The 26,752-nt window shown below is 37.8% G+C and overlaps 1 protein-coding gene across 1 annotated transcript in view; it reads right to left on the bottom strand.

The window, feature by feature from the left end:
- SOX6 (SRY-box 6) overlaps positions 1-26,752 on the bottom strand; it is a 272,975-nt gene that overhangs the window by 69,691 nt on the left and 176,532 nt on the right. Inside the window, exon 9 of the mRNA XM_014962253.1 lies at positions 23,484-23,563. Within this exon, the coding sequence (XP_014817739.1) occupies positions 23,484-23,563 (80 nt within the window). The remainder of the gene's footprint in view (positions 1-23,483; positions 23,564-26,752) is intronic.

Raw genomic sequence — 26,752 nt, 5'->3', positions numbered from 1 at the left:
TCGTTTTCTCAGTGTTCTGTACTTTTCCTTCCAAATAGGGAAAGTTGGATGGGAAAGTTCATGGCTCCAGATAAATACAGGGACATCACTTACCAGCTACCATCACAGGCACAAGAGACTTGGCTTGGGTAAAATTAATTAAATTTACTGAGATTACAACATAGTTAGATGGTGGGAAACACAGGCAAAACCTAAAATCCCCCATCCTCACCTTTTTCCCAGACTCAGCTTCACTCCTTCATTGCTGAATCCTCCACCTCCCCGCTCTCTGGCCTGGCCAGCAGTGATGTTCCTCACAGTTTTCCCCTTATTCCTCACTGCCTGTGTAGCATTTTGCCCTTTCTGGAGAAAATTTTCCCAGAGGTGCCAACAGCTTGGCTGTCAGTTTCAGTGGTGCCCTGTGTTGGGGCCATTGAGGAACGGGCTGTCTCCTCTCCCAACCCTTGCCCCACGGCCTCCTCACCACCAGCACCTGGGCACAGACACCAGGCACACATGGCAAATGGAGCTTTTAGCCCAGTTAGTCATGACAAGTAAGCAAAGGTGTGTTTATCATCTCTAAAACCTGCAGCCTCCAGTACAGCTGTATCTTGAACAGATACGTCAAGATCAACGCAAAGAGATGCACAACACTAGTCAGAGGAGAGCTCTTTGGTGACCTGGTACCTGAGTCCCAGCAGGACTGGCAACTGAAATGTCCACAGCACTTTAAGGATTACAAAAATAGAATCACAGAATCACAGAATCTTCTAGGTTGGAAGGGACCTTAAAGATCATCTTGTCCAACTGTCAACCTGACTGACAAAAATAGACACCCACACAACAAACAAGGAGCATCCCCATCACTAAACCAGACCTCCCAGCACTACATCAACCCGGCTTTTGAACACCTCCAGGGATGGGGCCTCAACCACCTCCCTGGGCAGCCCATTCCAATGCCTGAGAACCCTTTCAGTGAAAAAATGTTTCCTAATATCCAGCCTGAACCTCCCCTGGCGTAACTTGAGGCCATTTCCTCTCGTCCTGTCGCCTGTGACTTGAGAGAAGAGACCGCCCCCCACCTCTCTACACCCTCCTTTCAGGGAGTTGGAGAGACCAAGAAGGTCTCCCCTCAGCCTCCTCTTCTCCAGCAAATAGCAACAAGACAAGTGGAATGCTATAGTGACTATATAGGAAACTGTTTGATTTTGGAAATGTAAACATTAAAAGCAGAATAAAATTAGAATTACACACTGGTCCCCTCTCAGCGTGTTGAGGGCTGCATTGGCTGCACTGCAAGTAGTGTGAGGAAGAAATGTTTCTAAACAGAAACAGAGAATAAAAAAAAAATTGTGATTTATATGTATGTATGTGTGTGTACAGTTCATCACTGGGCTACTCCAAGGTCATAGCACCAGCTTTAGACTGGGATTTCTATAAATTGGTTTTATGCCATAAAAGCAAATGTAAAAATAAGTAACAGCAATTAGCTTTCTGGTTTGCTTAGATTTTAAAACAAAACTTTCCACAAACAAGTGCAAATCTTGCAAGAATTCGCACTAGTGCTAGCGACATTGCTGTGTAGACTGTGAGGTTGTGTAACTACTTTTAAATACCAGCTTGTATGGGGAGCTAGCCAGTCTGGGAAAATATGTGCAGACCACTGTTGAAGGGATAAAATTGATATTTTTGCAAATCCCACTGTTGTGGCTTCAAATGACAATTTAGGACCTCACATTGAGATGGTCAGGTTGTGAAGCTTTTATTTGCAAAATTAGGGAGGGGAAAAAAACCCAAACATTGAATGAATGTTTATTGTTAGCTTTTAATGCTCCAAAGCAAAAATTTCAATGGAATTTTTTCAATTGAATTTCTAACCTACCGATGATTGAGTAGTGACTAAAAAAATTAACCTACCTCAAACACTGAAACATATCTTTTTGCACATAAAGTGAAGAGCATTTCATAACCCTTATGTCAGCCACTGACTCAGTAGGCTCTTCATTACAAATTAGATATTCAAACCCATCAAGTATTCATGATTGTTTTAAGAAGTCTTAAAAAAATATAGCCTGTTTTTTATTTTTTTAAAAGGTCACTAAGTCAGATTCTTACAATCCAGTTCCCAGCATCTTGTGCTGATTTTGAGTTACTGAGTGCTATTGCATAGTTATGAATTTTGAAAACCAGCTTACTTAAGGTACTTGAGCAAGGATGTAGTTTTACAGTTTTCAGAACACAGTTTCTTCTAATGCCGTGATCTGACACTGAAGAGCAGGATTTTGAAACACTGCAAGTCTCACTTAAGGCAATGGCAAGTGAAGTCTCACATTTAGGCACGTATGAACTTACAGGCTTATGGACTTAAGCACTTATTACCTAAACTCTATTCCAGCTGTAATCAACTAAAAATCTGAGGGGAATTTATGAAAGTTGGAGATCACTATGAGTCTGAATGATGTTCATCTACTTAAAAAAATAAAAATTACAGATGAGTGGGAAAGCACTGTACTCAGCATGTGTACAGTACAGCACAAGTACATACTGATTTTTCACCTGGAAACAGCAAAATTCATGCTAAGCCTTTGTTATGGCTTAGAGTTACCAACCAAGAAGAACTGAATAACTAACAAAAATAATAATCTGGGGGTGATGGTGGTGGTATTTTCTTCTTCAGATATTGCCTATGGCATTTGATGGATTATTTCCATTTCACTCTTTAGTAAAAAGTATCATTCATGATTTCAAATTTGTCAAAAAAAGTTAATAATAGAGCATCTTGACTGATCCAAATGTTAAAACATTTCTTAAGACCATCTAAGTCACAATGTCATTGTGAGATATTTTCATGATACACAAGGATAACTGCCTTCACTGCCAGTGTTCATTCGTGCCTTGCCAGAAAACACATACCATAGGCTTAGACATCCTTCTCACAGGTTTCAAAATTTTTTCAATTATTTTTCAACTAGTTTTTTCAACTAGCTTTCAATAATCAAAATTCATTCATTAGCCCATATGACTTTTTGCTTGCACATAGGCCTGTGACATTCCTAGACGTGTTCTGCTGAACGACAAGATACTCACTTCTTAGGCTGCAGCATCTGTCTAAACAAATGAAAAAAGGTGAAGAATGTTGAGAATCGAATGTTACAGGAGTAACACGTGGTGAGAAAAATAGAATGGGCCTTAAATCAACGCAGTTAAGGGAGATTTGCACTGACAACAACTTGTAAATTTTGTGACAGGCTGCTTTACCACCTAACACAGGATTATGATAATCATAACCTCCTTACCAGTGGCTTGTCAATGACAGGCCTTATGGAAAAAGTTTATTTAGAGAAGATATTTCAATAAAGAGAAAGTGATCAACTGCTGCATAGGAGAGGGGCAGTTTCTTTAGATATATGAGCCCGGGGGGAAATGGAAAGAGCAGTTGCATTTGTATTTACAAGAACTAAAAAGCAAGGGCTGGAGACATTTCAACTGGCTGTGTTGGTGAGGGAGAATTTGGTCACAGCAGTGGGGATTAATTCAGATATTATTCTTCCCAGAAGAATTCTGAAGAAACTATAGCAAAGCCATCCGTGAAACAGGGAGATAAGAAAGAGAGTGGTTGCAGTAGTCAGTGTGGCAGATAAGTGCAGGTGGTGGGGGCTGGCCAATCATGATGGATTGCAACGCATGTACTTGGAAGATGGCCCACAAAGAAATTCAGTAGAAGGTGGCTTGATTCAAGTAGAAAGCAGGAATCTGTTCTAGAAACATTAACCCATTTATTTTGTTTTCCTAAAAGACTCATGACAAAAATGAAAAGACATTCTCCTTCTTCTGTATTTTTACATTATTTCTCCAAAGGTGCTAGAAATTATTTTTTTTTGCTCAGAAACAAATGCTAAATTTTATGGACCCTGATTATTCTAAAGTCTTCCATTATAAAAATGCAAGTCCTATGTTACATCTTCAACAAATACATTTGCTACAGTAAATGAAACTGAACAATAAAACTACTGAGAATCAAGTGAGAATCCTTATTTGTCAGCATTTTAAATGAATTGTGCAAAGCTGAAATATCTTATTTATAGAGATGAAAGTTCAGCTATTTAGACAATGAGTAATTTAGTTTCTAAAGATGAAAAACGCTAAGGAGTGACTGCAAGTGCTGTTGAAATCCTGCACTACAAGAGGTAATGCAGTTATTTTTTTCCATAGTATATTTAGTACGTAGTGTTGCAAAGCTATAATTCCAGAATTTTTCTTTCAAGTATATAACATGCAATAATAATAATTAGAACTGCATGATGACAAAGGGTTTTTACAAGCTCTTTACGATGTGCAGCACACACTTCTGAAAAGAAGCTACCCCAAAACAAGCCCACCTTCAGGGGGACTGCCCATTTATTATTATTAGTGCAGAAGTGCTGAAAATAAGCTTGATGCCAAAGAGATTAAAGGAAATAGAGGCTCTGAGAAAGTTTTTTTTATGGTTGGAGAAGGAATGGATTTGTGCTAAAACCCATGTTTTGGGTGTCATAGACAGTAACTATGGACATAAAGATTTAAGTGCTGACCTGAGCTCAGTGATATTGGTATAGCCTCTCGCAGTTCAGGCAAGGTAACCTTTTCCAAAAAATGGTGCAGAAGCATAAATACCCTAACCAAAAACTTCACATGCATCTTAGTCTACTTGCAGGAACCATTTCTAAAGTCATGATAATTCATAGAATCATAGAATCACTGAGGTTGGAAGAGACCCTTGGGATCATCGAGTCCAACCATCTCCCCTACTCTACGTCCTCCCCTACACCATGTCCCTCAGTACCACATTGTACCAATTGTACTTATTCTTTCCTATTTTTGTATATAAATGTAATTTTTTGAATTGGGGTCTCTTGTATATGAAATATGTTCGGTGACTAATGCTACTATGGCACCAAGGTAAGAAATGGGGAAATATATTGGAGCTAGATAGATATATATACATATATATAAATATATATATATAAAATCACATGGTTGTCCGTCTTTTTAAGATGATTTTTAATGCAAATCCTCAGAGTGAGAGGTAGGTTAACAGAAAACGACATCCAGGGCACAAGACAGCCTAAGTAACTCATCAGCAGCTTAAGCACATGACAAACCCAGGGGCAACTCGAAAGCAGCTACTGCCTGCAGAGTTTGCCAAGAAGCCAGATGCCATCACCAGAAAAACACCTTCCACAGCTCAGCAACTGTGTCCTAGGAGTACTCTCTACACAAAAGGGAAAAACAGGAGAAAGAGGAGGATAGGTGCATATAAATTGTTAAATGAAATACACAAGAAAGCAACCCTTTTTTGAATTTAAAAATCTAAAGCTTGGAAAAATCAAAGCTTTTGCTGATGAAAACAATACTCCGAATTAATAGATAGAATATTTTATGCTAAATGTGCATATTTTCTTTTGTTTTATAATATATTTGTGCAGGTGCTACCGGTTAAAAAAGTGTATTTAATAAATTTGTTTTCATGAAATTTTGATGTCTCAGTAGCATTTTCTGAGTTTGTCCTAAACAAAATGTTAACGAATCAAAATAAGGTGAGTTTTACAGATTTGCTAGTACTATGGGTCAGAGCATCCTCCCATTTTCACACGTGCCACCACACAGGTAATACTAGCTTATTATTTAAGAACCAACATGCATCAACATAACTCACATGTTTATGCTAAATAACTGAGAACTATTTGGCTTTACATGTGTATATCTGAAACGGCATAGATCAAGTACAGGTACAGGAAGTTTGAGTAACAATTAGGGGAAAAGTGCTTAATTTAGAAAAATTATAAATAATAAGTAACAATGCACTGCAAAGACTCCTCTTTCTGTTCACAATCTAAGTGTCATAATATATGGACACAGTTTCTTTTTAACAGCATCATTCCTTTCTTTCTCCTGGTTGTACATGCCTAACCTATCCATAGAGGACATAACTTTCCCATTTTAAATACCCATTTATCATCTTACAGCAGAGTCTGCTCACTGTTACAGAGTGTGAATAGCCTGTACTTCTTACAATGATGCACCCAATACCTTTGCAGAAAGGTGTTAAGATGTAACACGAACAAGCAGCTAATGTATTACCATAACTAATGTCATAATAACAAAGATTGTTGCAGTGATTATTTATGCACTTGCTGGCTAATGTGCTCTCAGATTTATTACAGCCCAATATGTGCAAACAAACTAACTGTATTTGTGAAAATAGAAATAATACATTCTGTAGTCACAGATGGAGTTACAAGATTTCAGTTTTCCGTGTATGTTTAAGTGTGCAGCTACCGAGCAAAAAAAAATCTTTCTCAGCTACAAGAAAGATTTTCCCAGTTATTCATATTCATTCACCTCAGTATTAACACCAGTAATTTCAGTGTCTGTCAGTTGCTAGTCTATATATTGTCGAGGGAAATTTTGATGTGACCTTAAATCCCATTCAATTCCTGCATCCTTAGGAGATACGCATGCCTCTCTTGCTTCTCTCTCAGGCTGCAAAGTAACAGATACCTAATTTCACCACTGAGTGTCTGCTGGTTCCAACTCCTTTTACTGACCACAAATTCATTGTACTGCTTTAGAAAAAAAGAAATAACTTTTCATTGCTTCCACTGCCCTGCTGCCAACCCACCCCGAAAATAAAAGAATCTCTACACATTTTAGATACTGCAGCTTGCATTGTTGTACTACTGCAGAGTCAAGATCGCCTTATGCAAAATAACAGCTTTATTTTGTTAAAAGGGCCTAACTTTAAGTGGACCATGGAATATTTATGGCTCTCAGTAGTCCTTTGAAAGAGTTATCTTATGTTTTTATGCCGATCATGGGTCAGAGGTTCAAATCAGCACTTCTTTCTGTCACTCCTTATATGTTTTACTATAATTTACAGCTCAGCAAGAGGACTCATAAAACAAAAGTGTCTATTTTACTTCAGCAACTAATTCTAGCTAATCAAAGCTTTCCAGCAAAACAACCCAGCATGAAACTCTGCGTGGAAAATATGCAGAGAACAAAGCGTTTTGTCAAATAACACATCTCATGATGTAAACACATATGTCTCTTATAGGAAATTTTATCGCTTCCACATTATCGGCACACAAAAGGAGCATTCTTGTCGCAGACCTGGTGCGACTGTGGAGCCATCGTCATTGGAAACAAGAGCCTGATTAGGTTCCCACACAGATATGAATAGATTTTCTTTTTTTAGCGTAATGCTGCCTTTCTTATTTCTTAAACAGACTAGTAATTGTGGCTGTAAAAACAGTGAATTGTGTTTGGACGACATTTGTTTCTTCATATTTTTTTAGCTACCCAATGACACCAATTATCCCATATGGTTGTCCTCTTCTGGAAAGTCTGAGTTAATCCACAGCTGTGAAGATGAAGACGCACCCAGCAGGCTCTAAATCTGGTGGGTCTCTTGTCTACTAATAAAGTCCACAGTCTGCTGGACAGATGTTAAGAGGATCTGTTAAATAAGCCAGCGACAAAGTCCCAGATTTATGCTGGGGAAAACAGTTAGCAAACCATAGCTGTTCTTCATAGATTTTCATTTCTCTCTCATCTTGCGGAGAAGCAAATTTTCATGACTTGATAAAGAGGAGTCCCACAGCACATATACTAGTCCTGCTGAAAATACGAATGGACTGAATGATCACATTGGCATGTATTCTGAAGAAGTGATAGACCTTTTTGCCCTTGACTTATTCTTGTACGCTGTGGTTCCCACACTATTATTTTGTTTGGTTTTATTCATATAGTATGGACTTTTATTGGAAGAGCCTGAGTAAGTATTGCCAGCTATAAAATATCTGTTTAAATTTTTAATGTAATGGAAAATGTAAACTGAAGATAAAATTACCATTTGACTAATTTTTCTTTAAATGTTATTAACATTGCTTATTTTTAAATAAAGCATTTACAGAAAATATATTCTGGCCTAAAGACTCATGATGATGTTTGGGGCTGGGGGGGAAAGAAAGCAGAATAAGATACCTACAGCAAGATCCATGTTAGATACTTACTCACTCCCTTTTTCCCTATTCCCACCTGTTTATCATCATGGCCTGACAGCACAGAACCAATCCCAAAGTCTCTCTCAAGTTACAGTCATGTAAATTTGGGGAAATCCTAGAGAGCTAAAATATATGTACCTGTGCAATAAGGAAATAGCTTGCCTTCAGGCACATGTGCATTAAGGTGCCCTGAAGATCATTTCTGTTTTGTTTGCAAACTGTATTTCTCATTGTTTTGACCTCATCCTGCTTTTATGTAATGAACTAGAAATGGCCATCATAAAAGCTCACTCTGCTTCGCTGCTTAAATGCCGGCAACTTTCATTTAGGTATTGTTCCTGAGATCATGCCCCTTAGAAATCAAGTGGCATTGATTTAATTGAATTATGACAATTAAATACAAGCTCTCAGCGACGGCTTGCTCACAACCTGCTTACTGTAAAACTGTGGGCAAAGCCATGAAAGAATGCTTAGAGCTCAAATAAATTATCAATCACTGCAAGCAGCTAAGACAACGTATATAATTTGGCATCTGGCAGTTGTGTCTGTAGTATTGTATTTGTTTCTCCTTAGGAAGTAAAGCCATTGGTTTATTAGTTTTACAGCACCTTTACAAGCTCCCAAGATATAATGTCACCTCATCATTCTCTGAGGCTGCTAGGAAGTTTTAATGAGATAGCACCAAAATTGTGAAAGAAGAAAAGTTTCTTCTCTGCAAAAAATATGAATTCAAAAATGTATCCTAAAATTTTTACACAATTAAAGTTCTGACATTACATTAGGTATCTCACATCATCACAGAATATATGTAATGTTGTCTCTATTGAAATAAAATACTCAGCTCATAAGTGTCAGTGATTTTTAAATGAGACTTCCTATTTCTTCCAAGTTTCGACTGAGTCAAAAATCTAACCCTGTAAAGTGTAGGTACTGGTCCTAAGTCCCTCAGAGAGAAAATTATATTTTTGCCATGTCAGAAAAAAACAAAGGGCAGGCTGAAAGCTGACCAGGGGGAACAGAGTAACAGCTACTAAAAAAAAATAAATTAAAAAAAAAAAATTGAAAGCCTTCTGTAGCAAATACAGAGCTGTTGCTTTCTGAAAAGCAATTCCCTTGTGAAGCCATTGACTGAAGGGAGAGGCAAAAATCCTCACTGACTTGGTGGTTGTGTCTCACCTCATTTCACTTTTTTTTTTTTTTTCCTTTCCAAACAGACTGAGTGTTGGTCTGCTGAGAATATGATGTTAAGCCACTTTTCCTGTAGAGTTTTTAAACTGGGCCTTTGAGAAAGGGTTTGATACAATTCAATGACTGAAGTAATACCTTTGTCCATCTGAGCATTAAATGGCCCATTGAAATACAGCTTAGTTAGAAAGAATTTCAGTAAATGGTGCTTTCTAATTTTTTTTTTATTATTATTATTCCTCTCTCAACAGATTACAGCCTGAGTCTGAAAATGCAGTTCAATCACTTTTGGTTGCCTCTCAGGTCAGGCCTTTAGCCAGTATTAATTAAATATAACCCCTTTAGAATACTGGAGGTTAAATGAGAGCAACAAACTGGTCGTCTTCAAAATGCTACCTCACACTCTCCAAAAAGCTGTAATCTGTTTGGGAGGGCCCCCATTTAAACACACCGGTCTTAACAATGAAAATTTATTTGGGGTGGGGAATCCATGCTAAATGCTATTTTGTCTGACAGCCAGTAATCACAAAACATTAAACACCTATTGCCATGCAATATACCATGTCTATTGTGTTTAAATAACACACATCGTAAAGGAAAGTGCTGCAACAGACAATTTAGGCTGCAGCAGCACATACAGCACAATTTTCAACTTGATAAAGTGAAACTATAAAGAATCAATGCATAAATCAGACAGCTTCCATACCTAATATTCTTCCCTGCAGCTATTAGAAGTTCCCATTTTTGTCTCTAGTAGGCATGAACATTAGTATACCTCCAATTTCATGTCTTCAGTCACATTTTGTTGTCTGTTCCATACAATTTGACCAGACCATGAAATTGGAAAGTAGCTGAAATTGTCTTTTTTCATTTTAATGATTTTAAATGAGAAAGGCAGGTTTTCCTGTAAGCTATTTGTTTACCGCTTTTAAAAAAGTTTCCTAAGTTTCCTATTCGTAACAATTTTACTATTAAATTAGTTGAAAGAAAAGCTTTTTAATACACGGCAATTAGTCTTGTCTTTCTGAACATGACTTTACTGTAAATACTCCTCCTTGACTCTCCCTTTGTCCCAAGATTCCTTAGAAGAAGGCAACCAAGCGATAATTCAGCATTATTGCTGCTCCAGTGCACTAATCGCTTAAAGAGCAGCAAGGACCCTATGTTTACTGCCACAAGGCTCCTACAGCCTCTTGGCCTAAGGCAGGCTCCCCAGCCCAGCAGCATCCAGATGTCAAGAGGAATATCCAGGTCCTGATGCAGCACGCCGCTCCGTTCCAGTATGGCCCAAACATCTGTTTCATCTGCTGGCGTACAACCTGCTGAACACACTCAGGCTGCCACACAAAGTAGGGAATTGAACGAGCTGCAGTCGCCTAGCTCAGTGTACACATCACTAAAAAAAACCTCTGTGCAAACACAAAAAACGAGCACGAAACATTTGGAATACCCCAAAACTGGAGTTTAATAATTTGCCGTCTCGAACGGAGCTCTCCAGACTAAAAAATCTAGACAAACAGCAGGAAGAATAATGTGATAATAATAAAAAAACCCTTTTTGCACGCTATTTCACTGAATTTCACTGAATTTTTTAGAGTTGGAAGGGACCATAGAGATCATCTAGTCCAACTCCCCTGCTGAAGCAGGATTGCCTAGAGCTTGTCAGAGCGTGTTACTCAGGAGCATCCAGGGGGGTCTTGAAAATCTCCAGGAAGGGGACTCCACACCCTCCCTGGGCAGCCTGTTCCAGGGCTCTGGCACCCTCACCATGAAGAAGTTTCTCCTCATATTTGAGTGGAACCTCTTCTGGTCCAACTTGTGCCCGTTGCCCCTCGTCCTCTCACTGGGAACCACTGAAAAGAGTCTGGCTCCCTCCTCCTTCAACCCTCCCTTGAGATACTTGTAGGCGTTGATAAGGTCTCCCCTCAGCCTTATATGCTTAGAATTTTTTCTCCGGATCGAGAAAAAGGCCATAACACCTCAGCCTCTGGTTTTACTAATTTTACCCTGGTTTAATTCTTTATGGCATAAGAAAAAGACAAAAGAAGAAAAAGCACAGAAGTATACAACACAAATTGCTTGTTGCATTTATAACAACTGCTCTTCCTACAAAACATGTGAAAATGAGGTGAACATAGGCATCTATTCCATATTCATAATTTTCTATAGATAGTAACTCAGGGGTTCTAAAACAATAGGCATCTTTTAGATAAAAGGTAGGAATATGTAAGCATTGACATTTTATCTTGAGGCATGACAAAAACCAGCGAGTATTTTAGTTGATCCAGATTAAGTTCTGACAAGGAATAAAGGCACACTAACTGTTCTCATCTCTCCCGCTTTATGTATCTATTCTCTTGTATTTTTTTCTAGCCACAATAACAGAATAGCTGCACGCTACCATGCAAATTCTCTGCGTCACTTATGAAAGCAAGATCAAAGCCCAAACTGAGAGAGCATCTTTTTTTTTGCTGTATTTTTTTCTCTCAAGCAGAGGACCTAATGAGAGGTTGTTTAACCAGGACTCTTTTGCTGCAAGTGCAGAGCAGGAGCACTCACACAGTGCAACCCCCTGGATTAGTCTTTTTTTCTGGCCAGCCTGGCCACACAACTCACCTCTGTGTGCCAGGAACCACGAGCACAGAAGGCAGGAGGGACATCATACTTTTTTGTCCCACCTCTGCGAGGGGTTAGGTGTACCCAGAAACAGGGAGTATCCCTCAGACCTTCCCTCCAAACACACCCCCTGCGGATCTGAACGACTCCCCATTTTCTCTGTGCTGACCCTGGAGTGGAAACATTGCTACTGCATTACTACACTGTCTGAACTACAATCAGAAAGTATTCATACTAAAGGTAAAACGTGAGCATTAATAAAATCTACTATTTTAATAAAATATTGTAAATATCAAGAAAAAAAAAAAAAGAATGCCACAATAAGTAAAAACTTCATCAAATGTCTATAGCCACTTCCTCTGCAGGAGGAGAGAAGAAATTGTCTAAAATCTTTCTCTTATGCACAAAGATTTGCATTTCTTCATTTAATGATGCCAGATTACTGATATGCTACTTTTTCTCAAAATTTTATTACTTACCATGCACAGGAAAGAATCATAGAATCATAGAATCATAGAATCATTGAGGTTGGAAGAGACCCTTGGGATCATCGAGTCCAACCATCTCCCCTACTCTACAAAGTCCTCCCCTACACCATGTCCCTCAGTACCGCATCTAAACGGCCCTTAAACACAGCCAGGGATGGGGACTCCCCCCCCTCCCTGGGCAGCCTGTTCCAATGCCCGACCACTCTTTGGGTGAAAAATTCCTTCCTAATGTTCAATCTAAACCCACCCTGTTGGAGCTTGAAGCCATTCCCTCTCGTTCTATTGTTAATTACCTGTGAGAAGAGACCAGCACCAACCTCTCTACAGTGTCCTTTCAAGTAGTTGTAGAGGGGGATGAGGTCTTTTGGCTCTTTGTGATTCTCCCAGATTATGTGTTGTACTACACAGCTTGGAAATTGGCAAAAAATCTTTAACTTTTTTAGTGATTTTACAAAGTAATTGTTAGAAAATCTGCTTAAAACTATTAGGCATTTGATATAGAATTAAAAAGATAAATAAAATATAAATTCATTTAAGCCTTTGGCAGAAAGACAGTCACAGCAAAGGACAACTGTGTTTGCTTGAAAAAGTAATTTCAAGTTTCCAGTGGATAATGTTGCTTGACAAAAAATGTGAAATGTTGAAGATAAATCTTTATGTGATTTTATTATGCTTGCTTCTGTAAGAATTATCTATTGGCGTTTTTATAGAATGAATTCTACCTCAACAAAACTGTGGATAGTGCTAGAGTTAAGACAGTAAGAATCTTACCTAAGCAAAGCAAGCAAGTGTGAGGAAGCATGGATCCAGAGACACCTACAAACAAGGCTCTAGAATTTTAAACTCTTTCTTCTGTATCCAAGGAAATCAAACTAGTAGCACTTATTTGAAATAAAAACATAACCAGATCTATCAGGAAAAAATGAAAATATAACCAGATGGTTACATCAGAGCACAGTTTTTTTATTCATTACACTATCATAATATTACCTTCTCTGGTGATACTGTAAATCAGATTATTCATAGAAAGAATATAAAATGTATTCTGATATTCTTTTAGAAGCTGTTCCAAAAACCAGTTTTTATTTCTTACTGCTAATATAAAATTTCTTTAACAATCAATATTAGAGGTCTATATGAAGAGCAGTTCACTCATGAATTCAGACACTTACACACACTTTATGTGTAGAAATGTCTTCTCAACTAAAGCTAGTGTAAAAAGGAGGAGCTGCTTAAAGAGAATACCTGTGATAAGGGAAACAAAATTATATGATTGAAATGCAATTAATTACAGTAAGTTTGCTGAATGGGTGTTAGCTATCAAAGCTTATCAAATTTTGCATTTCAGAATTTCATATATTTATTTTTAAAAAGTGTTAACACATAGAGGAGCTTTGTGAGAGAAGTCAGGAGTTTCATTCAGGCTCATGTCAGCTGGATTACAAGCAATTATGAGTAACTGCTTGTTAAACTCTGTGAAATGAGTTGGTGAATGAGTTTCCTAGTAAGCACATGTCTGTGTCACTGGTAAGATTGCCAGTAATGTAGACAATCTTAGTTGAAGGGGTCTAAAAACTTAACTATTCTCCTAATCCTAGAGGGGATGAAATCAATTCAGGACAGAAGATGGTTGTGCAATTGCTGCTTCTAGTGTAGACATTCTAGGTTTGTCAACCTGGCAGCAGACAGAAAAACAGAAGTAACAGAAAAAGAAATCAGGCCAAGGAAAAAATAAGTGGCACAGAATCTCTAGAAATATTTCTTAAGATCTGGCATAGGTTGGTGGGTTCATTCACTATCTGACTAACCAGATGGAAAAATTGTCAAATATAACAATTGCAGTATTTCCCTGTGTGTAGAACTGTACAGACACAGAACAAGAAAACTGCTCACCTACCACTGCTCACCATACGGAGAGGCACAAGCAATACAATTAAATTTCTACAGGCTCCCATGATAGAATAGTGAGACACCATCCCAATAATAAAGGGATGCAATTCAGGAAAAAAGGAGGAGCTCCATTGAAACCACCTCTCTCAATTCCCATGTCTGAATCCCCACCTTGTGAGAAGATGCTGAGGCAGCTCTACATTTCAGAGCTGAATTTTTTGAAAGTGCTGCTTGGGGTTTGAAGCCCTAATGTTTCCCTACTTTTATAAGAGACACAGAGAGTTCAGGTGGTAGCTTGCAGCCGTTCGATTATTTTCACCAGTGAAAATGGACGAAAGACAGGGCTATAATAAATATACACTGGCTCTACTGATCAGGAGAAGCTTTATCAGTCAGCTGGGGCACATCTGGGAAAAAAGTCACTCAGGTGCATCTCCAGCATCCCATTCAATTAACATACCATTAAAAATGGTTTGTCCCTGGTCAGCCTGCTGCGTTACCTGATAAGTCAACATATTTAAAATGTATATTTAAATGCAGAGAAAACACTGAAATGTTTTCTTTGTGAAGCAGAAAACAAGCCCAGTTTACAGGTATTTTAAAGCATTAGAAATAATTGTGCTTTACAGGCTGCTTAGCAGATCTCTCACACTGATCTTTTACTATATATTTAGAAACTTTCATGCACCTTCAAGGAAAATTAAATAGTTTCCTTAAAGGAAGTGCACAGAAAATTATGTAAAACATATTCAAATGGGCTTATAAAAATTACATCTAAAAAAAAATTCACATTTGCACCTCAAAACCAGGTAACTGGGAACTTATTATTACAAATTCATTGTAAGCTGATGCATTTTACACAAGTAAATGTGAATTTGCGTGAGCCTGCCATGTTTTCTGAACCGCAGTGGGTGTGATGGTATTTCAGCAACAGTGCTGGGACCAGAGTAAAAAGGCTCTGAGGCCTCATCTTAGTCCTTCCCGAGGTGTTGAAGACCGCAGCAGAAGAGATGGCCTATACTGGATGAATTACTATGGGTACCTACAGATGTGTTATTTAATAAAGCTGTAGTCTAGTTAAGCCTGGTGACTTGCTCTCTTTCTAGTGTGTAGGATAAATGATGCCACTTTTTTTAAAGGACTGTACCTCTTTTATTTCTCCCTTCACTTCCAAAAATGCCAGTGGAGACAAGACTCTCACTATTCCTGCACCTGAAATATTTCTTCATTCGTTTTCATGCTTAGATGTTTGCTGTAATTCATACACAACACCAAAATATGTCTTCTACTGTGGGGACTTCCCTAGATTTTGTGAATGATTCCTTGAAGTTTTGAATAATCCCTAATGCTGACACTTATGCATGATGTGTTTTTCTTCCTGTATTCCTTAAAATGCTCCTCCTCCAGTCTCTTTTTTTCAGGACTGATATGCAAGCCTTTTGCTGTGCCCCACAGCCATATGCAGCCTTCATGCCGAATCTTACCAATAGACAGATGATTCCCATACTTTCTACGATTCTAGTTTGTCAATCATATGTGTTCTAAAAACATCACAGCCCAAATACACATCTTAGACAAGCAGGGTATTGGAGGCAATTCCATTCCTATGTCATCATCTACAAAGACTCTACTCAGGGATAGCAATATCTACACACTGATTTGATGATTTTTATCTCATCTTCTATGAATTTCCCTTTCTTTCTGAATTGGGATTGAAAAGAGTACTCTCTTAAAATCAAAGACACTCTGAAATAAGGCAGGTGATGATATCTTTCCAGTCTGCGTATCTTTAAGAGAATTCTGCTTCTTTTGAGCATGCGTGTGCGTGTGTGTGTGTGTGTATTACACCTACAAGTTCTCATTTAATGATCCTTATTCTTAGAACTTTTTACTGCAGATGAAAGGGGAGTTATTAAGTTTCCTTATTCTGTAGCAATTAGTCAGGAAGGAGTGATAATACAGAAGTGTATTATTTTGCTTTGTGTCTAGACCTGACTTAAAAGGCATTTTTGTCCTTAATCTGATTGTTGCTAAGTTCCTAAACATCCAAATATGTTAACACCTTCACAGGAAAATATCCTTCATGTTTGTAATTTGTAACCAAATTAAGCAGCTTGCTCTATGGTTATCAGAAGTAAAATAAAATTTCAGAAACATATTCTCTTGCAGCTAATTCCTGTAAGGCATACACCATATACATTTCTGGAAAGCCTGAAGGAATCCAACTCCCAGCTCAGAGTTTGCCTCACAGTCAGCCTATTCCCCAAAGGGTTGCCACGATTTTAAAAGAGCTTTAAAAAACTGTGCTCGTCCCCTGATGGCACTCTGTAGTACTGGTGCCTCTGGTGCTCTGTCAGTAAATGCAGCAGTAACTTATTTGCTTCTTACTGGCTTCTGAGTGAATACATACTCCAGGGAGCGAGCTTTGCAAAGCACAATTATTTTAAAATAGAGCCTGGGCTTTCACAGTGAGGGGCAGCCAATGGTTAAGGCAGCGAAAGCATCTTGTTGACGCTGGGGGCTCAGCCTCCTCCAGTCACTTGGGCTCAAGCTTCTGCCTCGATACAGGCTGAAAAGACAAAGGAAACCTCCTGCAGTCCAGGCTAGAAGGATGACATCCTTTTAAACATACAAGTTTCCTGGTAAGTGAGTTTGTGTCTGTGCCATTTATGATCTCAATTGTAAATTCTCCCTGGAGCAGAGCATATGGGCCTGGAAGGCAGCTGTTCTGCTTGGTAAGATCTAAAGGTGCAAAAGAGAGGAATGATGCCAGGAGCCTGATCCCTAGCTGCCAGATTGAAAAGTCTTTCCTCTTGGGAGAGGAGAGCAGGAACGGGATGGGAGCATGTCCCAAGGCAGATGAGGGGTTGGTCATCCAGAGGGAACAGAAACAGAATTATACCAGACTGGGTGAGAGACCAGTGGCTAGTGTCCTTCCTGCAACGGGGACAAACATATGCCCAGGACTGAACTTAGGCTTTTCACATCAAGACTTTGCCTCATTTTGACCAGGAACACTATTACTGCGGGAGTTAGGAAAATCCTCCTGGTCAAAATTTCATCAGAATTGATATTTTACTGCAAAGGTCTCAATAGGCTGTCTTTTCCTATGAAAATCACTTTGCCAGACAATTCAGGGCTGAAGTGGAGAAGGAGTAGGAGAAGATGGAATATTAAGAAATTCTGCAAAGAAAGGAGGTCATACAGTAAAATATTGACTCGATGACATCATTTTCATTGATACTGCCACTGATATAACTCAACTTGATAACACAGATATTACATACAGGGACATAAACATTCAAATAGGGAAAGGCACAAGTATAACTATTTCATTGATTTTAATTAAATTTTCCTAAGTATTGCAAGGTTGGCATATTTTTAATTTTATTTTCATTAAAGGGCTTGCTTGGTCTCTCAGAGCCCTAATAAAATCTTCTTTCAACCTCTTCCCTTCCTCTGCTACAACCTAAATTTCTAAATAAGAAAAGGACCAAAATATTTAATTTAATACTTCCATATACTGGAATCTGCACACACCATTCCCTTAATTTAGGCCACTATTCACTGTATCATAATAAGGAACATTCTGTTAAAATATGCCCACCTAGAGCTCAGTAGTCTTTGAATGCTAGATAAAATCATTCTATAAGGCTAATGAAGACAGAAACTCTGCCTGTAACAATATTAAGTTTGTTTTCTCTAGTGATTCGAAGAAGTGAGCAATCTGTCAGTAATACATTGAAGGAAATTACTTGTCTTGTAGGAATTCCTGCTGACAGTCACTCACTCACAGTGCTGACCCAAACATCTACCCACTGACAAACAAATTACAGTGTCTAACTTTGAAAACATAACTAGCTGGTTTTAATTGTGATGAGTCTCACCAAATCTCTTTTACATTTACACAATCCCAATTCTCTGTTATGTTTAAAAAAGAAAAAAAAAAGGAAAAACCCCATGCTCTTTGCATTTGAAAAAATTATTATTGTCTACATCCGAGAGTGTTATGTCAGATAAAACTGTTAAACTGTGTCTAACCAACATTAAGACTGGCAGCCCTGCCAGTTACTGACTGGGTGAGTGAACACATTACTGAGACAGCATTGTAGAAATTAATTTTCTTCAATAAAGTGATTTTTAAGGCTCATATATTTCACAATCTAAACATATGTCACTGTTTCATAAACAAAATAAATGGATTAAAATAATACATTACCGATATGCTGACACATGGAGATATTTTAATTAGAAATACTTAGGCTGCGTGATATTTAACTGCTATATTTGCTGAAGACGAGCATGCATCATTTAATAAGACATAAGGCAGGTACATCACTTTGCATGATGTGGTACCAGAGTGGGACCAAATCACCTCCAGTGTGAGCTATCACTATCAGATCACATTAGCCCCACTAAAAAATTGCTTTAAGGCAACATATAGAGGAAACTTCATAAGAGCAGCACTCCACTAAAACAACTTTTTCATTGAAATAATAAGTCACCAAGATTCCAATTCCTGAGAATAATATTTCTTCATAAAAGGCCACATTTAACATCTTAGCTATTTAAAGGCCATATTTACATGACTGTCGCATTACTTTGGCCTCTTTCCTGCACATTCTTCTTGACTTACTTTAAGGACCAGCACTAAAATAGCTGAGGAAAGCAAATGTCAACTATGTCCTGAAATTTATATGTGTGAGAGAATTGGAATAAGTAGAAATGTAATATATTGTTTACTGTACCAAATGCCCTCTGTTCTCTAAAGGTCAAAAGCATTGTAACCTTAGAGTTACAGTTTCTGATTGTTCCCAGGGTTAAATACATTATCAAAATTAATGGTTCAAACCCCTCAACCTTCAGATATATGAGTATTCATGCCTCCATCTGCTGAACTGTTCAACTAAAAATAGCATTCTTTGGCCTTCCCTCTACTAATATTGTGCCCCTGAGGCAGGCTATGCAATGCTTCAGCAGCACACTGGATCCGCACCCAGCGGTATAAAGAAAGGTCATTTACTTTGTCTGCAGTTAGAAGAGAGTATGAAGGAGTAAGATAAGATGGAGGGGGGAGAAAAGAAATAGACAAATGTGTGTTAAGTTAAAATTTAAATCTTTTTTAATGGATTAGAAAAACTTCAGGCTTCAAGAACACAGCTGCAACTATAGTTAAGACTTGCCAAGGTTCATTAGTGTTATAAGCGATAAATTTTGAAGGACAAATTATACCAATAGTTTGGGAAAAGAGTTATGAATGAAAGCTTTTTTGTTTTGCTTTTTTTCTTTTTTTCCTAGGGCTCACTTTGTTTAGGAATAATTCCAGCTAGCATCATTGTAGTGTTTCCATTTCTATCAGCAGTTTATCAGTCATAGTTGAGAGAGTTGCAACATTTCCTTATTTACCTCATAGACTGCTTTGTAGAAATATCTAAGAATGAAGGCAGACTTTTTAAACAATAAAGAGCATATAGTAACATTCCTTCTTTGAAAGTAAGGACACATAGGTGCCACCTGTGTCACCACTGAGACTTCCCAATAACTAAGTTACTGCTACCGGCACCACAAAAGCTGGGAAAACCCATTTCATGATCAAGTTCACTCGTTCAGCAAGATTACTGGGCACACAGATCTGGAATCAGTTAATATCGGTGCAATCGTTTGACAACTAAGGAAAAATTCAGGGAAATGGGAAAGGGAAGAAAATCCAGAGAAGGTGGGTATCAAAAAGAGGAGCAAAAGGAAAATTATTGTCAGGTTTTACTGCTCACACTGATTAATTAAAGCAACACGCTTTTGTTACACACATGCATCAGAACTGGTTCACACACCACTATGCATACCTGCTACAGGTGTATTTGGTAATAAATCTGTAAACTATTTAGCAGAAGGTTGATTTGACGGGATTCACTCACAGTTGTGTGAAGCTGGAGGGGTGAACAGAAATAGCTTGGTCCTTCTTCTTAGACCGTACCTAGAGAACTGTTCCCTCATCGGCAAGATTCTCCCTCACACAGAAAGTCCTAATAAGGCTTTGTCCTACCACACATATTATTTAAATCTTGGCCAAGTTGTTGAGGAAACTGGTAAGATGGAACTGAGCTGCCAACGGGAAGTGTGGAACACAGGGTTTTAGGTCTTTTTGTTAACAGCATCATCATGCCACCCTCAAGAGATCAGTAAACAGATAAAAAGAAGTTATCTGATGTCAACCCAAAGAGAGTAAGCTAACACTTCAGGAACACGTACTGGCATAAATGTATGGCAATTACTACTTTCTTTCAGGATACTCAAATCTACAACTGAATAATAATGATACTTTACCACCAGCTGATCAATGTGATCAATGTAGATGGGTCGAACAGCCCTGTTGCTGAAGGAATTTTTTTTTAATGCAAGGCGTGAGGTGACAGTGAAACTGGTTACTTGAGAAATTCCTAGTTATGATTTCAATAAAGTTTTTTAACTCTCAGAGATACGTAATCCACCAGTCAACACAGACATACAATTCAGAGAAAATACATTTTGATACCCATCTGCTAAATAGCTTGGGCAAAAATCATTAATTACCAATTGCACACTGAAGAAACGTCTGTGGAATAATTGCTATCGTTACATTATGTACCTGGGAGTAAATTGGTTTTTGTGCTCTTAAATTCAGAATTTCCATAGAAGTTGCCCTAACACACAGAAAGATGAGAACACAAAATTGCTGATAGCTCCTACCTGAAGCATGATCATCCCAAAAAAACATAAGTAATAAAAGAGGAGAGATTATAAACTTGAAGCTGACAGACTTTCCACTGCAGCTGGATATGGATTATGGAATATAATTTTGGAACTAATAATAATGCCCGGGTAAAGATGAAATGTTAGAGCTACTGCAAAGCTTTTTTAATTGAAATAGCTTTCTCTCTCCAAATTCTCCAAACATAGATAACACACACGCGCTCACATGTAGAAACAAAACCAAACCTGCAAATGAATTATCTATTTCTCCCACTGGCTGAAAAGAACAGAGATTAGTTTTGTGATCAGTATTTTTAAGCACTTGGGAAATACTCAGATACCATGGTCACAGCATTCATGTAAATAAATAAGTGGGTGGGGTACATGGAAGAAAGGAAACAAAACAGAGAAAGAAGGGGGAAGGGAAGCAAAGAAGGAAAAATGAGCTGAAATTCTACACCCCTACCAGTCTTCATGACGCATCAGATATAACAACAAATTCCCACAAACAAACACACCCAAATAAGTGTTCATTTAGGGAGCACTTAGGGAATTTACACAAAGAGAATATTAATAGTAGGAGTAAATAAAATGTAGTTCAGCCAATTTCACAATCAGATGAGCAGGTATCAACTGAAGGTTAAGTACTCTATTACTTAAGCTCTTATGACCATGAAACATTAAAGGTTTTGAAATCCCATAAAGGTGAAATTCAAATAAGATGGAAAGGACGGGAACAAACTCTTTTACAACAAATATATCTGAAGATAAATTCTGCCTCCTTAAGCACTCAATTGTTTCTGAATTTATTAGCACTGATTTCTTTGCTGGTTGTTTTCTTTTCTCTCTAATTGTGCTCGTCATGTTTAACAGCTCAGTCTATCATTTCTGCAAATTAATTAAATTTTAAAAGAAAAGAATCAGGAATGTCTGTGGTTTATATCCTGTTTCTTTTGCAGTTGAGCAGTTTTTATCCTTTCCTGCCTCACAGTCTTGCGTAGGCTCAGTGTTGTATTGCATTTCAAAGGTAGCAAAAATAGTCTCTCTATTCAGAAAGCTGATTTCTGAAGTATTTTCTTAACTAAAGCTAATGATACTTTTGCATCAATGAGTATTTAAATACAGCTTTTCAAAGGATACCTGCTCTTTTTCCTTCTAAAAAACTCCCCTTTGGTTTGAAGCCGGTCCAAGGTACAGTCTTAACACTAACATGACCCAGAATTATTTCTTGGAGATCTTTCCCTGCGGTGTCAGGGTGTCTTTTCAAGTTTTAATTGTAGGTTAGGTCAAACATAAGTTCAAGGGGTCTTTTTCGCCAGTTCTGGACCATCAGTAAACAGTGAGTTCTGGTTCCATTATCACTTATCCTAAGTTAACTTGGTAAGAATATCAGCATTGGGTAAAGATGAGAGGACTTCCAATTTGCCTTGATCCCTCTGGAAAATGATATAATTGCAGAAGGGTAAGCAAAGTAGATATTTGGCTATTAATGTGGCAGTACATTGCTACTCTAGGCACAATTTATTCCTACTCCGCATCTGAACCCAGCTCTAACCTAACTCAAACAGGGGTTTCAAAGGTTTACTTGCAAATAGTTACATGCATCTTTAATGGCCTTTCCTCTCATGTTCACTGTCACTTCCTTTCCACACATTTTAACTCTGAAAGCTTTTGACTGTTTCTTCATTATTTATGACATTGTTGTGTCTTTTCTTGTGAAATTAGAAACTTCTTGCCACAAAAATCTAGCTAATAATATGGCACATAAATCTTTCTTTCACAACATTTCATTCGATATATGCCAAAAATAAATAAAGGACCAAACCAAGGCTCCTGGCCATGCTTGGCATCTGACCAGATTAATGCATGGGAAGGTCGAAATTACCCAAATACAGAAGCTAAAAGAGTTTGCACTTTATTGTATTGTCAGCACCACACTGTTTGAAAAAAAAAAAAAAAAAAAAAAAAAAAAAACCCATTTCACAACATTTCATTCGATATATGCCAAAAATAAATAAAGGACCAAACCAAGGCTCCTGGCCATGCTTGGCATCTGACCAGATTAATGCATGGGAAGGTCGAAATTACCCAAATACAGAAGCTAAAAGAGTTTGCACTTTATTGTATTGTCAGCACCACACTGTTTAAAAAAAAAAAAAAAAAAGAAAAAAAAACCCACTAACACCTTTGTTTTGATAAACTCACTGGTCCAATTAAAGGTAGGGCATTGCAGCTGCAGGGGAAAGACTAAAAGAAAATAAAGTACAAAAAGTTCTTTGAACATATCTCCCATCAACTGGTCATATAATAAAAAAAATACCATTAACTCTACCGATATAAAACACAGAGAATGATGTCTTTCACTCACAGCATCAAGGTTGGCTGCACGTTGCTATATTTGCGGTACCGTAAGTACATAAGGTGTTAATCCTCCCGGGCTGTGCTCAAAAAATTATTTAACATTCAGACTATTATTTAGCATACAGCTGGTTAGCAGTTTTTCCCCTAAAATGTTGGCTTCGGTCCCACATTTTTTTGTTCTGGCACATACCTGGAGCTGTAAAGGGCTGAGTCCAGAAGCAGCAGCAGCTGCCATTGTTGATGGAATGAACTGCACAGGGTAGTTATCACCTGTCGGGAGAACAATGCGTGCAGGTTCAGACAATGAGCAGAGAATAGCAGCAGACAAGTGCAAACATGGTCCTAGGATTGCCTGTGCTCCACAGCACTCCTCTAAGCCTAAACATCTGCAAAAACAAAAGGCTTCACTGGGCACGGACTTGCCACGCTCCCTTGGAACTTTTTTTTGTTAGCAGATAGCTGGTAGGCAAACTGGCAAAACATAAATGTGATACTCGTGATTTTCATTTTCAAAAGCAAATGTTCGGATCAAGCGTGTAAGCTTGGGCACAAAATGGGTCTTAAGGCCATAGACATTCCAGGAACCCCCAGTGGTTCCCAGAAGTAAAGAATTGTTGTCAACATATGTTTCTTAAAACAGGATAAATTTGTCATAACCCAAGAAATTTCAGCCCTGTTTAATGCAGGGTGATTTCTTTTCAGTATTAAGTAGCCCTTTCCTAACAAAGCTACCCAGTTGCCTCAACACAGGTTGAGGTTCTTTCATGTTTTGCTTTGAGGTTCTCCATCTTGGGATAACTCCTTTAAGGTATCCATAGAGAAAAATAAAATTAAATAATTCCTAAAAATAGCATGAAATATAATTTTAACTTTCTCTTAGATCTGAGACCCTACTGAAGTTGGTAGATTAGGTAATTGTTCAGTTACATGAAGATTCAGGCACTAAAATTTCTGTGTTCTGTCCACTGGAAACTGAAAATGTGTGCCCTCTGTATTGAGGGAACAACAAGTACTCCAGAAAATAAAAGATACTATTTATCCAAAATAAACATCTCAACATTACATCTTATAGTATCTGTTAGTGTTCCCACTTCTAAGTCACAGCAACAATGCATCACACACTGCCACTGGGACTCTTAGTCAATGTAAAGAACAAAGGAAGGCTGAAATAATTTAGCAGTGTAATTGGTAATATGAAAATTAATAGTGATGGATAAATTGCACAGTAACTATGATTTAATGGAATACCACTTTGGCTCACACTTGCAATTTAAAGTTAGTTCTACATAGTGTCTGTAGACTACATTTTAACAGGCTGCTCCACTGTACATTTTTTTAGATTTTCAATAATCAGCCTGTTTTACATGATCTTTTCCACACTGAAAGCAAAATGTAGCAATGAGGGAAAATACAAAAATCAAAAATAATATTATCAGGATTTGCCAAGTGTTTTATTTATTTATATATACCCCACAATAGCTGAAGTCTTTGCAATCACTGGATTCCCCAGAACTCTCCTGTTTTACCACCTGAAGTGCTATTGTATTCAGCTCAGTTTAAACATTCAGTTGTTTCACTTTTTTAATAAATTGTACATGTCTAATCCACAAGGTCCCTTTGCATCATATCCATAATACTTCATCAGACCATTGAGCACAGTATGTGCTTGTACACAGTCCAGTAACAATTGGATTCTGATTGCATATGGGGCTCTGCTACAATGCATTCACTAACACTATATTGTACTGGTGTCCTATGGAGTAATGTTCAAAATATCTCCTCTTATTTTCCCCCTTCCATGAGGTTGATTTTAGTTTGCAATGACGTTGGGTGTTGGGTGTTTTTTTTTCTTAAAAAAAAATGGAACAAAACCCCCTAGATCCTTTTCTTAAAGTATTAAAGCTCTCTCTTTACGGTTAAATAATTCTACTCATCTCTTTGATATTTATATGAAATTATCTGAATAAATAAGATCCTAATCTAAGTTAAATAACGTTTCTTTCAGAAATATCTCACAAGGTTTTAAAAAATTACAAAGATGTTGAATTAATGATGCTTTAAATGGGGGGGAAAATAACCATCTGAGTTACCAGCATGGACTGCCTTGCAGAACATTTCGGAGGCATTCTTTCTTTAAATATCATGAATTATTCATTCCTGCTCCGATCTCTTCTTTCTCCCTCCCCCTCCACATACACTTTTTAAGTTCAATACCAGTTGCTTTATTTGTACTAAAACATTTTCCATGTCAAACATATTTTTAAAAAAATCAAACTCTAAAAGAATTCCCTGCGGCACTCCTTTTTCACAGCTGTCATGCTCCTATGGTTTGAAATAGCCAGATATTTTATACACACACACACATGCATGCGCTCACACACACAGAGTTTTTGGCTTCACAGTTAATTTAATAGTATCTCTACCACACTCCGTAGTGATCTCTTGCTCACCTGCTGGCTACAGTTCTTTCTTTTGTTCCAGGAAAAAGAATTTTATAATTATGCCATTTACTTGGTATTAAAACATAATATTGTCTCCTTTTCCCCCTCAGCTTAACATGTTATACTATGGCCAAGTCCTTAGCAGTACTATTGTGCTGAGAATAAAAATTAATACATTTTCAGCTCTGGAGTACTTTGCTGACACCAAGCAGTAAAAGCAGAGCAAAGGTACTTTCTTCTCCTTTGAGGAAACTACGCATGCAGGGAATGGGTTGGTTTTAATTTTTAATTACAGAAAGCACATATTTCCCCCTCTCATTTTGTCAGTGCAAGAATGGATCAAGAAGCTCCTCAGTAGCTGTCTTGGCAAGAAATCAGTCAATATATTGTAGCAATTTTTTTCAAATTTGTTTCTCAATTTGGAATGCTTGCGTGAGGATCCATTCTTTTAAATTTGTAGGAAAGGCAGCAGAACATGTTCAAGCAGGTCTGCTTTAGGTACTGGTGTGTTCTGGCCTTTGATAACCAGGAGTGGCAAGAATGCCGGAAGAAGAAAATCCATCATATTTTGCAAACTGATCTCTTCAGTCTCTGTGCTGCTTGTCTATTTACATTTGGCTGCTGTTGTTTATATATAAATTGGTGTTTACAAGCCATGGAAAAGTATGCCAGACTTCTGTTTCATTTGTCAGGTTAAGCAACATTTCCAAATGAATAAAAGCAGCGAGCAACTGTACTATGCTATTCTACATAGAAATAATGTAAACAGTTCTTTTTGTCTTGGATGAAGTGATGAAGCTTAGTGGACTTTATAGGATTCATGAACTGACTTTCCAGATCAAGGCTTTGTGAGCTGTGAGGAAAGAAGGATGTCTGGCTCTTGTGAGACTCAGGGTAGGGGGAAGGTGTTGTTTAATTACCTGTCTTTCCTAAAACACAATTTTGAGACATGAGCTCACTCTCCTCATCTGACTTACGAAGTTTTCGGTTTGATGATGGTTTCCCCATTGGTGGATTG

This window comes from Calidris pugnax, unplaced genomic scaffold, assembly GCF_001431845.1.
Source record: "Calidris pugnax isolate Ruff unplaced genomic scaffold, ASM143184v1 scaffold593, whole genome shotgun sequence".
In the NCBI taxonomy this organism is placed as follows: Eukaryota; Metazoa; Chordata; class Aves; order Charadriiformes; family Scolopacidae; genus Calidris; species Calidris pugnax.
Note: the sequence above shows the minus strand (reverse complement) of the source record. Positions and strands in the feature narration are given on the sequence as shown.